At 36.0% G+C, this 15612-nt stretch overlaps 1 protein-coding gene across 3 annotated transcripts in view; it reads right to left on the minus strand.

Moving 5' to 3' along the window:
• AP3B1 (adaptor related protein complex 3 subunit beta 1) overlaps nucleotides 1-15612 on the minus strand; it is a 144013-nt gene that overhangs the window by 126713 nt on the left and 1688 nt on the right. For 2 of the 3 annotated variants that reach the window (XM_062599444.1, XM_062599443.1), the window contains exons 2-3: nucleotides 4594-4669; nucleotides 614-688 (exon numbers count right to left, since the gene is read on the minus strand). In XM_062599444.1, coding sequence (XP_062455428.1) covers nucleotides 614-688; nucleotides 4594-4669 — 151 coding nt within the window. Of the gene's footprint in view, nucleotides 1-613; nucleotides 689-4593; nucleotides 4670-7957; nucleotides 7977-15612 lie in introns of those variants that run through there. The other variant, XM_062599442.1, reaches the window with a different exon arrangement.

Below are 15612 nucleotides of genomic sequence, written 5' to 3' on the forward strand. Positions count from 1 at the left end.
GAATCAACACATTTTGTGGAACAAAATTTTAAACTAATTTGATTTGTCATATATTTTGTATGATCATGAAACTTACAGAAGCTTGCTTAATGAAGTTAAAATCATGCCATTTTAGTAAACCAAATGCTGAAACACTCCATTTTTGGAAGAACAATACACAGCTAGCAGAGGGAGAACCTCTTCCCCTCACTCTTTCCTCTCAGGCTTGATCTGCAACAGATACTTTCAAATATGATGTAGTTCAACCCCCATTCAAATTTTGCAGGTAACATTACACTTAGAATGCACCAAAGTGCCTTTCCTCAGAAAAATGTAATTAACACCATGTTCTCCTAAACACTTCCTCTAATCAGTCCTCTTGAAAACTATTTCCCTTTTGTTTTTGTATGTAAAAAAAATTATTACTCCCCTCAAACCAAATCAGCAGTAGGTATCCATACTTATACATTAAACAATTTCCATAACATTGTCACTGAATTTAAACTCTGAGAAGATCTAGTTAAAAAAAAAATAGCTATTTCATGGTTTAAGATGAAGTCACAGACACAATTAGATATAATTATCATAAACAAGGATCTTTCATAACAGTATGTCTAATAAGCTACAGAAATACCTCAATATTTTTACTGGCAACGTTCTTCACAACAGCAGGAAACAATTCTGAAGCATTTTTTCCCTTTGCAATCATCTAAAAAAATAATAATGAAAGAGATGCATTATTCCAGATCTGTGTTTCTCCTTTATTTCAAAATAAAATTGATGATAAAGTCTTTTATTTTTTGTTGACAGCCAAGCTTCATTGGGTGCTAACTATAGGACAAAACCACTGAATGCTAGACAGTAATATAGTAGAGAATCATAGAATCAGTAAGGTTGGAAGGAACCTCTGGAGATCATCTAGTCCAACCTCCCCGCTCAAGCAGGGTCACCTAGAGCACATTAGACAGGGTTGCATCCAGGTGGGCCTTGAAGATCTCCAGAGAAGGAGGCTCCACAAGCTCTCTGGGCAACCTGTGCCAGTGCCCTGTCACTCTCACAGGGAAGAAATTCCCCCTCACGGTCAGGCAGAACTTCCTGTGCTTCAGTTTCTGCCCATTGCCTCTTGTCGTGTCACACAGGACAACTGAAAAGAGTTTGGCCCCGTCCCCTTGACAACCTCTCTTCAGAGAAGCATGGACTGTATCATATCATATTGTAAACTGTTTTAAGTGTTTTTAAAATGGCTTTAAAATACAAAATTTGCTCATTCCAAAAGCTTTGCAGCATTCGTTTTTGGGAGCTACCTTCCTGGAAAAGAGGAAACACCATTAGCTTAGAAATCTGCTTGCAAAAAGGAGCAAGCTTAGTTCAAATCAGGATTATAGGACAAGTTATATACATTTTGATGTCCTGCTCTCCTCCCACAAATATGATTTTAGTGTGCAATAGAACTCAAAAATCAGTATCAAATAGACATCACATTTAAACCAAAAACACAAAAGTTAGTTTCCATAACAAGTTAAACACAAAAGACCTTGCTGAAGTGTTTATACAGAACAAAAATGAACAAAGGTAAAAGCAAAAATTAGTCACGCCTCTAGTGTGATTTTGCTTGTTTAAAATAAAAAAGTTTTCATATTTAATCTCACAGAAACATCTGAAAGTAGGGCATAGAGTAAAGGAAATAAAATTGTTCTCCCAATAAGAGCACATATATAACAAAACACAGTTTAGCTTTATCCCTTGTATGAACAGCTTTAAAGAAGGAAGCTATCTGTAAGACTCAAGTACATAAAAAGGATAAAATTCTTCAACCCATACTTAAAGTGTACAACTCACTTCTCTCAGATCAAAATTATAACAGCATGTCTGCCAATAATTCAAGTTACGATGCTCCTAAATATGGACTCAGAACACAACAGCCCCAGCTAAGGACATGGCCAGGATCTGTTCAGCCAAATGTTAAGCTAATTGGAGAGGACAAGAGATCAAAAAGACAATCAAACATGCAGGGGTCTAACACAGAAAAACAGAGTTTTGCAAATGTAATCACTATTAAAAAAAATCTCCCATCCTCATCATGGTTCAAGTTTACAGAGCTGATCAAACTTCATATAAAAGAGATACAAGTTCAGAATATACATCTCATTGGTAAAACATTGTAAAGGCATAAGGAACTTGGATTTCATGCAGCAAAGGCAGGGAAAGAAAATGTGAAACTGGGCAATGTTTTACAAACTGCATGCAAGAAAGTTAGAAAAAGAGAAGCTAAAAAGAAAAATAAGGAGTTAAGTTTAAACTATCACTGAACCTTCTGAAGGAGACCAGCTATCCAACATAACATTCCATTTTAACAGAATTAATGCCTTCCATTTTATTTTTTGGCAGCTATATGTAAGTACAGGAAGTCACAAACTAAATAGTATTGGTATGGGTTTCTGAGATTTTTAATCAAAAATCTAAAAGAAACTACTGCTATCAGGACTGGGGTCTTTATAAGAAATGCCAGTTTCATCATGATCAGAATCAAGTAGAACTTAGTAACAAGATGCACTGAAGTATCATAGAAGAGCATATTATTATCACCACATCTTGAAGTAACAGAAGTTATTCAAAAATAAGGATGATTCTTTAAATTAAAATTAGTGTTACCCTCTATTGAGGAAATCTACACATTACTTGCATTATTTAACTGACCAACCATAATAGCTTCAGTGTACCATGTAAATATGTATTTAGGGTCTTTTAAAAGGCTGTATTTTGACTCATTAAGTCATAATGATTAGCACAAATCCTTCTTAGACCATGGATCATTAAACTAGTAGAACATAATGGTCCTTTCCAAGACTAAGGTCTATCATGTTGATTTTGCTGCTGTGCCTAGACATTCTCCAATTGTGGCAAGTCTTATATAACTAAAGCTCCTAACTAAAGCTCCTGCACAAGCAGGAGCTTTCATTCTGCAAGAAACACTACATCTGTGCACAGAAAAATATCGGGTGTCTGGGCTGTGCATACGACAGGGTGCATTGAGCTTTTTTTCTTCTCTCATCTCCTTTCTTTCAAATAAGGGACAGACACAGACAGACTAGAACTTTGCTGTGGCATCTTAGGCACATGAATTCATTTCATAAATCTAAACCCTGAAATTCTGAAGGAGAGAAATTCTGCTGAGATTTTTCCTAGATGAGACGTTTAGAAGGGAGAAAGGTCAGGTTTCACATACTAACAAGAATACCTCGATTGTTGTAACATCAGCAGCAGGTCTTAAATAGAAATACCAGATACTGTTTTCATGCATATAGTCAAATACTCTTAGTATTATATACACACTTCAAATTATTTCTAGAACAACGATTTTGCTACTAAACTTGTACAGACTGGGATTATGACATGGAAGCAAGAAATAAGATTTTATGCATGTAAGCAGGAAACATGAAATAATTTACTGACTGAAAAACCATCACTTGTTATTTGATCATACTGAAACTACATGTAGGTACTTTTAGTTGAGCCTTACAAAGCTTCATACAAGACAGGAAGTGAAAAGATCAACAAGAAACTACTCCTATATTTGAAATTATGTTGCAAATTATATGCCTAACAGTCATTGCCTGCAGGACATATTTGTTTGTTTGCAATGAATTTCCTTCTCTCCAGCAGAGAGTTTGCAATCCAGCTCAAAAGGGGAAAAAGCAGCACAAAAAACTATTTAAAAAAAAGTGTTTTCCTGGTACTTTTCCCAGCATCTATATGGAGGAATAAAGGTGCAACGTCTTTAAGTCTACTAAAAGAGTAAGAAAATTACTGGTTTGGACAGCTTTCTCCATAAATACAGAAGTAGGGTAAATGAATATTCTGTTGAAGCATTTTAAACAATACCCTGACAATGGAGTTCCCTTTTCCTCTACTTTAAAGGCTAAAGGAAGCCTTTTATCTCTGGAAAAAACATCCCATCCATGAGAACTCACTCATCCTGACCTCTTTCTAGCTGCTCTACAGATCTTTTGTCATCATTCTGCCTTCCACTACCTATCTGCCAAATCTGCTTCCTTTAGTAACATACAACATCTGGCAGAACTGATTCAGATTAAAGGGGAAAGAATGATGCTGAACAGTAATTATGCTCTGTCAAGGTGTTTTTCATACAGACATTCACACTGGATGTTCCCCCAGGAACTCAAACCAAAAGAATTAAAAGCTTTGTAAAAGGGTTGGCAACACACACATCCACCCACCCTCAAAGATCATGCACCATTATAAAGCCAGTGCATACATTACTCCTCAGCTTCACATGACACCAGGTGTGCTCTCTTTTCTCTGGAACTCCAGAGAAGAGGGAAGTGGGAGGAGAAACCATATGCACATTTCCACCCACATTCTACAACATATAAAATGATACACTACCATCTTTTCATCACCTTAAGTGATAGTCCACATGTATATTTACTGAAAATAGTTTATATACATATTGGCATTCTTACACAACTATCATCAAAATACATACAGTTATATGATTTTAAATACCATTTAAGACATTCAAATGCTGAATTAGCACAGGATTTGTTAAGTGAAAACAGTATTCACATTCAAAGGAGAAGAAAAATCGCATACCCCAACAATTCTTTTCATAGCATCCAGCTTTGCAGAATCTTTACTGCTTTCCAACATTTGCTTTAGGTCTTCATTTCTATGGTAGGAATATAGAAAAAGTATCAATTAAAAAAAACATAGAATAAAAACATAATACCATTTTTATAGTCTCAAATCATTTCAGCAACTCAAAATGAAGCAGTGCTCCTCCTTGCCCATTTTTAAAGTTTTGTTAACATTCTGACCTAGAATAATGAAGTATTTAGTAACAGAACCTATCAGAGTCCAACAACGATGCAAGAGCTTGCAACTCTAAACCACTATGAGCCAAACCCTTGGCTGCAAGGTTGAAGTCTAGAGGAAAAAGAACAGTTCAAGTTGAACTGATTATTCATTCATCTTTTTTCAGGGAGTGCCAGACATAATAGCCTGAGGTTGACATGTTTGTATTAGAATATAATATCAACTTACATAAACCACTAAAAAGCCTGATAGCGGGTTTTGGTATGGTCTGAATTATCTGCCCTATGAGGAATGGCTGTGAGAGCTGGGCCTCTTGAGCCTGGAGAGGAGACTGAGGGGGCATCTTATCAATGTGTATAAGCATCTGAAGGGAGGGTGTCAAGGGAATGAGGACAAACTCTTTTCAGTTGTCCCGTGTGACAGGACAAGAGGCAATGGGCAGAAACTGAAGCACAGGAAGTTCTGCCTGACCGTGAGGGGGAATTTCTTCCCTGTGAGAGTGACAGGGCACTGGCACAGGTTGCCCAGAGAGATTGTGGAGTCTCCTTCTCTGGAGATCTTCAAGGCCCACCTGGATGCAACCCTGTCTAACATGCTCTAGGTGACCAGGCTGAGCAGGGGGTTGGACTAGATGATCTCCAGAGGTCCCTTCCAACCTTACTCATTCTGTGGAGAGATTGTGGAGTCTCCTTCTCTGGAGATCTTCAAGGCCCACCTGGATGCAACCCTGTCTAACATGCTCTAGGTGACCAGGCTGAGCAGGGGGTTGGACTAGATGATCTCCAGAGGTCCCTTCCAACCTTACTCATTCTGTGAATTCCAACAGTAATTGAGACCATTCTGTATTATCTCTCTCCAGTCTTTCTGGTTTATAGATTTCTATTCACTACCTTCAGAATGAAAAACCTCATGTCTGTAGTACATCTATTCTACAGCCACATGGTTACACACATCTGATGTCTAAATACTTTTTACAGATGAAGCAACATTCTGACATGAAAATACTAACTTGATAATGTCTTCTCATAGGTACAGCTTCTCACTAGCAATCTCTAACCTAAAGTCTAAACTTGCCTGGCTTTTTAGATGGCAAAGAGATCACAATCTATTCACATAGGTAAACTGCATTTGTAGACTCTAAAAACCTACAAAAGAGATTCAGAAGAAACTGCCTTTTAAAAAAATTCTGTATTGCTTTTAAGTATACTAAAAATGCAAACTGCACAGTGACCCACGAAAAGATACCTGCAAAATTCCAAAGAGCTTGAAAAACAAGTTTACAAACCTTGTGAACTCTCAAATGCTGAAACATGGAAATCCAGTGCAAGGATTTCAGAGGCAAATACAAAATTTTAAAAATACTCTAATTTATCACTGAGTTAACAATTAAAAATTTGAGATTAAGGGAGGAAGCTTCATAAAGCATTAAACAGCCTTTTAACTACTTATAAGAGATAGTTACTCTAATAGGCAAGAATTAGTATTTCATTACATTCCATAACTGCAAGTTAAGGAATTCTTCTCTCTGAAGCAGGTTAAATTTGTTTCTTCTATCTTTAGACCCCCTACTGCTGCTATTTTTTTCTCCCCACAGGGAATCTACATTGCCCACACACATTAGAACATATCCCCCAAAACACAGTTACAACCAGAGAAAAAACAATTTTTTTTCTAATTAAAGAAAAACATGCAAAACTTCAGAAAACAGACTTGCATGCAACTTCCAACTGAAATCTAAGCACTTTTTCAAAAACAAGTGTTTCATGAAATACTTGAACATCTTATTAGATATGGCCTGCTCTGAGCCTTGGCTTCACTTAACAACATAGTATTTAAATTCTCTCTCTGTTTCTGGGCTGAGGTGTGTTTTTTTTTAAAAAAAAGACGTGGAAACATTCCACTTTCTCAACCGCTTCAGTACTTTACAAACTATTAAAATATTTTACTGTTATTCCTGGAAACGTCCCCTTTTTTTAAAAAAAATTAATTCTTAATGTTCAAACCTAGTTTATAAAAGGAACTATGCAATGCAGTTGCTGAAGATACAGAAGACTGGACTCGATCCAGAAAGTTGCTTCCGCTTCTACGTTCCTGCTTCCAGTTTCTTAACATTACCTCACCTAATTATGCAGAAATTGAGATGGAAACAGCAAAAGGTAAAGTGTAGAATAATGTTACTAAATTGTGATCACCTAGTTCATCATGTGATTGGAAGACAGATGCTTCAGTTACTTGGCACAACCAACCAAGCAACTATTTTTATAAGTTAATTTTCAAAAGAAAGGAGATCAGCCTGGTCTAACTATTCCTGATTTCAGAACAACATATAGTATCCTTTCTACTTCATACAGAAATTAAGGATTAATGAAAAAATTTAAATGGATAAAGATCTGAGTAAAGAAATTTAAATAAAGATATGTTGAACGGATAACACTAGACCACAGAGAAGCTGCTGAAGAATCAAGCTTGGGACTATATTTACTAATGAAAATACTAGGCATAAAATGTAAAAAGGAGAAAATATCAACAAGATTTGCAAATCACAAAAAAATCACAGAAAATTTGAAAATAATGTTTTGACCTACAGGACTGAGTAATAAAATTTAATTTTGTGCTGTGTAACTTCATCCAAGTGCACACCCAGAGACACTAATAACCAAACATTCTGCTGAAGTCACTCCCAGTAGCTGGGAATGACAAAAGCAGACACTCACAGAACGGTAAATTACTGGGGGGCACGGGGAGGGGAAGGAGTGGTGGTGGGGAACAAAGCTAAAAAATTTAAGGCATATAAAGGCATTCCAAGACAACATAAAGACAAAAAAGTATTTAAGGATGAAATGTACTTTTAACTGCTTACAGAAAATATTTTACCATGTATTGCAATTAAAACTATTCTGAAATGTTAACAGAGAAGATATCAACTGGAGAAATTATGAGATTAAGATCTGCTCACAGCCAGCCTTGCTTTTCTAAGAGCAAAGCAGATGGGGAAAATATATATTTTTTAAACCTCAAGAAACCAGAAGTTCTGATTTATTAATTTGGAAATTAATTTCTTCATCAACTATTGTCATTTTTATAGTTTCCTACTTTTCTAATTGAACTTACAAGCTAAGACTAGCAAGTATTAAATACTTACAGAGTAAAATATTGTTCCATGAATGCATATGGATCAGCAGCAGCAGCAAGCCCTTTTTCTTCTACACTCAAATACGGTTTCAGTGTAACATCAAATCTCCCTCCTTTAAGAGCAGATTTAATAGTGCAAGAAACTTCGTTTATTTTACTCAGCATTGTAGAATTTTGTTCCATTCTTTTAAATACAATTTTAAAAAATAATAATAAAAAAATTAAAGAATAAAAAAAATAAAGAATGCAGTCAGCCAAGCTTGCCTGCTGAGACTGAGGTCTATTCAAAAAACTTCTTATTTAACAGGAGACCCACTCCCTTGCTGTTTTAACTTCTATAAACAAATACTCTATGTAGATTTCAAAGGTCATTTCCCTCCAAAAACAACACTTATCAGCAGCCTCAACTAACAATGGTAATGGCAAATACTTTTCAGTCTTTCACAATATAGTTTATTGTACAGCACAGCAATATTTTCATCTTCTGAGCATTAAGAAGATTAAATGAAATTTCAATTCCTTAAGCAAAACCCTTTAAAATAGAAATTATAAATGCGAATCTCACAGTCCATGTTTCTATATTCATTAGTTATTCTGAAGTAACAGTTCTTCAGTACTTAAACAAATGTCTTTATCATTTATGTCCACCTGCCAGAAGCTCAGGATAATGCAAGCAACCATCCAGCTGCATCAATAGTTTTCCCTCTCTCTTCCTCAAATTTTGAGGGTACCTGTAGCCTAGGAACTTAGGTGCATATTACAGATTACTGAAACATAAGCTCTATTGCTTCAGGAGTAAAACTAGGCTTAAAGAAACCTAATCTGATAACTAATGGATAATATTGACTTACATTAAACAAGACAGTAATGGTCCCAAATACGGTAGATGCAAAAAAATATATATATATATATTACAATGAGTAAATATATTGTATCTCTGAGCCTGTTTTCTGCAAGCATAAGAGGTTGTGAAATGATTTCCCAAAATCATCCACCTGACCACTCAAATTCTAAGAATGCCATATTCTTGTTAGGGCATGCTTAGTCACAAGAACTGGCATCTTGCCTAGAATAAAACCAGGATTTCAGACTCCTTGAATAACATTACTCTCCCCTACAAAACCAAATAGGCCAGGCATAAAGTTTAATCCACCTATGCTAGTGATAAGTGTCTCTCTCAGTTTCCCATCTTCTCTAGGAACAACCCTAAAACTTGAAGTGCAATGATCATTTAATCCATATAAAAACACTAGTCCATAATCTGTGGCGTTTCATTCGCCACTGCACCTACAGTATTTTGAATAACTGTTACAGATAAGAAAATGCTTACTTTACCCTGGTAAGATACACATTTATTACACCTCCTATTCTCTTTTAGTAATATCATAATATAAAAGCATAAATTGGCAATATTTGCTACATTTCAAGTGCATCCAACTACAGAAGTGATCTATTAATCCTAATGCATTCTTTGTAAAAAGCAGAAGTGCAAGTTTCCTAATGTCAAAACTGTAACTGAAGCCCAACAAGTAATCAACGATTCTTTAGCTAAAAAAGTTTTATTCCTTGAAGTTTATCAGTTTTTTGCCTCCAGAAAATAAGAATACTATGTTTCCCCATTCTGTATGTATGCCCTCAATACCTGGGATTGGTTTTAATCACCTTGGAATGAGGAAAAAGAATTTTTAAAGAAATCAAAAATTGGCAGGGAGACAGAGGCTCTTCACATACCAGGAGAGCACTAGGTTACTGCATGAATAAGATACAGGAGATACTGAATGCAAATCCACTGCAGGGGGGGGGAAAAAGCTTCAATTGTTCTGACATCATGAAATCATCTGTTACAGAACTAGCACAGAAGTAACAAACATCCCATTTAAGAGTTTTAATAATGCATTTCTTAAGTTCTCTATTTATTGCATACTTTTAGTACAACATATCAACAACACACTTGCACTTCGTGATCTTCAGGAAACTTCAGTCTGGATTATATGCTTTCAGTCACAGCATACCAAGAGATTTGTTGTGTGCAGTATAGTGAAATATTTAGCAAAACGTTCTAACACAAAGTGCAAAATATCATGAATGTTACCAGGTTCAAAGCAGAAAACCCACACTAACAGAGCACCTTAACTGGTCTTTGCACTTGGAGAATAATGAAATCCTAAGAAAGGTTCCCCTAGAAAAATCAGGTTTTACAGTGTATGGGTGCTACAAAATCATTAAAATAAATTAGTTTCTTCTAGCTCATGCAATTGCCTAAACTCTAAACAAATTTGAATTTAACACTTAAAAAGGAACTATAATTTGATTTCAAAGCCATATAACATGAAAGCTAGAACGGCAGTGAGTACATGCTGCAATTTTAGTTCATTTTACTCTCGATTTGGGCTCTTCCCCTAGCAGGAAATTACAGAATCCCGAGTTTCACTGTGAACACTTCATTTTATACCACAAACTGTTTGCACGACATCTTGTGGTACTAGTCAGTATTGTCCTCCTGTCCCATTATAATTTTATATTCATTACCAATTCACAACATCAAGATAGAATTCAACTATTACTTCAAAGGAGACTCAAGTTGCACAGCTTTGAGTGTAACTGTATTGTAGTTTGAAAGAGAAGTTAGAAGAGAAAACAGAAATTTCTTTCAGCCACATCTAACTTTATTTCAATTTAAAAAACAAACATATTACCCCAAAAGAAAACTCAGTAATTTTAAGATGACAGAGATATGAGGAAAAACAGGATAACTACAGCATGCTGTAAGGCAAAGAAAAACAGAGAAGGACAGGACAGGATATAGTCCGACCAGCAGCACAATACAACTCATTAATGACTGCTTGCCACAACATGCTCAAAGCACTTGCCATCTAGAGGTTTAGACAGTCTCATCCTACTGAGTAAGCAAACATACAGAAAAGTGTTAAACTGAAACTGAATAAAGCATCTCTATAGTTCGAGGCTGCCATACTGTAGATAAGTTAACAACCTACATTTCAGAAGCTCTGACCAGAGCTAATATGTCATCAAGTAGTTTGAATGATCTACAGAAGACTGTGGTTCAACTTAAGATTAACTATTGCCAGTATAATTGTTAAAGACATTACTTCATTTAGTGACAAAAAAGGTTGTTTGAAAGGATGAATTCTGCCAGATACGACCTTTTCTGAGAATGCCCACACATCTGAGGCTGCAGAGAATCTTCTGCAAGAACAGAAAAATCCTTGGTGGCAGAAGTGGCATACGAGGTGCTGCCATTTAAGTGCTTACATCAGCTTCAGTAAGCCAGTGATCAGAATTTGAAAATGTTTGTACGCCACTCAACAGCATTTGAAAGATGTGAAAAGAGATTATTCACTGCTTCCCACTCTCCTACATCTCTATTAATTTCTGAAAACAGTGAGGGAAAGAAAAAAGAAAAGAAAGTTTTCCTTTAAAGATACCACTCAAAAAGTGGTACTAGCATTGCTAAAATCTGCAAAAGCATTAGCATATTTATGGATATATCCTCACATTTCAGAACCAGTATGTAGAGCACTCCTATGCACTGCTGTCCATCTTCCAGTACAATGCCAAAAATCTTGAATTGCCAAAAGAATTCCAGTTTTGTCTCAAAGTAAGAAAACAACCTATAGCCAGGGGCAGGAATTAGACAAGGACAGTCCTCAGGACAGCAGAACTAAGAACCTATTTTTTTTTTTTTTTAATTTCAACCTTACGTTGCAACATTACCAAGAGACATTTTAGTGCCATTTATGATGCAAACTATAACAAGTGTCTAAAGCAAAGAAGTGACAGCATAATAAACATGCAGAAACTACAATGAAGACCTTAAACTATAACTATAACTATTTCCTTTCTGAGAAAAAAAAGCCTCAAAATATTTTAATGACCACATTACAGAGAACTAGAGCAAATCAATAGCTCATTGCTTATTTCCTCATATGTACCAACTCTGTGGCAAGAAACACATTCATATTGTGTCACCTGCCACCAAACGTGATCAAGTTCTGCTGAAGACGTTATCTGCAATGCCATACTCATGTTCACATATTACACTGAGTTACTATCATGATACCTACTACAGAGCTCAAATTTTATCTTGCAGAGTCATCAGTTCATCCAAATCATTTATCTTTACTGACTCGTACATCCAGCTGAAACTAGCTTATCACCCTAGTAGTGGGCACAGTGCCATTACAACAGATGGGAAAGAAGGCAGACTTGCCAATGAACTAGTATATGCATCAAGTTTGAATATTAAGGCTGGACTCTCCTCCAAGAATTTCATAGATGGCTGTCTGTACAAGCTTTCCATGACTGGTTGAACAGGATATGCCAAGGCAAAACTAGATTAATTTAAGACTCTAAGAACACCTCTGGCAGCTGTTGGAAGCAAGTTTTTAAGCTGTGATGAATTTGGGGAGGGGAGAAAAAAGGCTTCTGAGCAGAGAATTGGGGAATGAATATCTTAATAAAATCATCACCTTAGATCAGCTCTCTGCAAAACAGGCTTGCAAATATCAGCCAAAAAAAAGGAGGGAGGTGGCAGGAATTACAGCCCAGCCAAGTTTTCTGATGAACAGTTCAAGAGAATGCATAAGCCAGATCTGTGTGTCAGGGTGGGGGGGGGGGGGGGGGGGAAGGAGGAATACCCTTAATAAATTACAAATGTATTTTGCCTGGCAGGAATCTAGTTTAAAGATGCAAATCACTGAAGTTGAATTGTAGCTTTTGCCATCTGCTTTAATACTATACTTACCAACATCTACTGATGTTCTTCATGTGGTTCACTTGTAAGTTTTTATATTTGGTTTAGATTGAGCAACAGTTAGTTTCACTGCTGAAAGCATATTGTTTCTAAGAAACAAACTTTCTTATACACAGATAAAACGGTAATAAATAAACATAGATAAAATCCTCTGTCCAACTACAATTAATAATAGATAGTAAAAGCTGCATCCTGACAAGTAATTGCACATTGATTCTGGGTTACTAATTATCTCTTCTAGTATTTCTTAAGTACTGGAAACCAGTAAGACTTATCTCTGCATAGAGCAATGATACATACTGCAGCCATAAAAGTGTCCTATTATCTTATAGAAGGTCTGCATCAAATAGGATCTCTCTACAGTACACAAATGATTTTGACAGTCTTCCATCTAGGCAGTTTGTTCTTTATTGATTCCATCAATCTAGACCAGGGAGAAACAATTTATGGTCTACAGGCTGAATTCAGCTTGTCTATGCAATTTACATGACCCTCAGCTCTTGCCAATTTTCCCCTGAAAACTCATGTTATGAGCAACAATGTTGCATTTCCATTACTCTGGTGACTCAACTTGATCCTTTCTCTTCTCTTTCAAAGGGGTGGGTTATGCAAGTATGCATCTAGAGAACCTAGACGTTGATCTATGCTTCGGATGTAACCAGTTTACAGACAAGTGTCAGACTACCTAGGAATTTATTCAAGTTGTATAAAGAACACTGTATGCAGCAGCTCATGTGATTGGGGGAGGACAGAAAAGGCAGAGAATAGAGGCATTTCCAGCCATGCAATAGGGCCTTCTTCATAGAAGATGGTTCTAGATTTAGACTGATTTGTCTCAGCTAAACAAAACCTCTTAATTACACAGTTATTGATAGAATAACTAGGAAGACAGTTTCCACACTCTGACAAGCAGATCCCTTTCTGATGCATTTGAAATGATCCAACTAACCAAAGAGTTTGTTGAAAGCAGTAGGTACAAAATAGCTTTTCCTGCAGGTGTTGAATCTTGGAAAAAGAGAATATAGCTTAGCTATCTCCAGACACACATTTTTCAGTGCAATGTTTCACAACAAAGTTTAGCAAAAACAAGTCAGAAAACAGTTCCTTGTGTGTTATACTTACTGTTAATTAAGAAGTGTTTAAAAAAAAATCTAAAACATTCCTCACTTATTTTGTCCTGAACACCTACACAGTTACCTGATTGAGATAGGATCAGAGCTCTATTTTAACAGTCTCAAATTTTTCTGCTACATTGGGTGCATGCAATATTTAACTAATGAGAAACATGTTGTTCACACATGGTGCATGCAATCCATTTGTTTGTACCAAGATAACAACTACTTATTTCAATGATCATTTCATCTCTATTTTTTAGGAACCAAAGCTTCGACTTACTCAGGTTCTAGATGACAGCACAACAGGTAATTTCCAAGGCCCTGAAGTATTTCAAAATTCACATGTTGTGTCTCAAGCAAACCACAATACTAACACGTCAATAAAGTGTTACAGTCATTAGCTGACCTGAAGATTCTATTTTTAATTGAAAGTTAATGAACGAATCAAAAAATTGCTTAAGGCAAAAATAGAAGCTTGAGCAAGGTGGATAAAACACATAGGCTTTTGACACCAAGGGATGCTTTTAAAGGATAAGAACTTCAGCTAAGTACTTCTATTTCCACTGAAATGATAAAAACAAAACAGTTTAGAGAAATAGTTTATATTAAGTCAACTTTAGACTTCATCAGACTTAAGTCTGCTGATATTCATTTGTGCCTCTATGAAACTTGTTAGAGACTGTTCTATGTAACAAGCGTTAAGAGACTGAAGATAGTCTATCCCAACAAATTATTGTCAGATCTCCAGAAGCACTGGCATTACCTTATTTTCATTTCATGACAGACAAAAGACAGAAAACAGAGAAAAGAGGTTGGGATTGGGACTTTTTTTTTTTTTTTTTTTTTTTTTTTTAAGAAAACATTTAGAATAATTCCTTAACATTTATATTTTAACCATGTGGTATGGTTCAGACTAACTTTCAAGAAGCAAGTGCAGTTCTCTCATTCAACAGCTATTCTGGGCCATATATTTACCTTGTGCTCCTCCACCTCACTGAGGGGAGGGGGAAAAAAAAAGATACGTCTTATCTCATCAGTAGGCTCAAGGAGAAGTTCTCTTCCCAGCAACAAACACCACAGTATCAAAAACAACAATAATAATCAAATATAGCAAATATAGCAGTGTTGAGTGACAATCAAAAAGAGATCAGCAAAACAAACTCTGGAAAGTTGAAACAGTAATTTTATTTCATCAGTGAAATCTCCCCACAACCTTATACTTCAAGATATGATACAGAAATAACTCGTACTTTTCTGTATGCCAAGTAGGGAGGGACCAGATTTGCCCAGTTTAAAGAACACAAAAACTAAAACACCTGAAGATACGGTATCTTTAATCTTGACTACAGTTACCATTTTAGAAGACTTATTTCAGCTCTAAGGAAAGGACATTTTGCTTATTTCTCAATAAGGAGATTTTGAGTCTTTACCAGAGTTGAATATATGGCGTACATAAGCCTGATAAATGACTTCTGCATTTTCCAGACAGTAAAATACAGTAATCTCTCCCTCTTCTTTTCTAATAATCCTCACTTGCAGTGCAGTGGTAAAAGATCAGCTTTGTCATATCCTAAAAACTTCATAATCTTTTCTGTGTAACATTCATTCTTCAGCTCTCCAATCCATACTAAGGGCTTACCTACACAGATTTAAATCAGAGATAATTTCCCATTTCAAGAAGTCTTTGTCAGCTGCAAAGACCAGGCAGATCAAAGTCTGTTTCCCTCGTAAGCCCTGGATTTACAAGAACTTTTCTCCCCTAATTTGAAGGGCAAG

Source organism: Rhea pennata, chromosome Z (genome assembly GCF_028389875.1).
Source record: "Rhea pennata isolate bPtePen1 chromosome Z, bPtePen1.pri, whole genome shotgun sequence".
Lineage (NCBI taxonomy): Eukaryota > Metazoa > Chordata > Aves > Rheiformes > Rheidae > Rhea > Rhea pennata.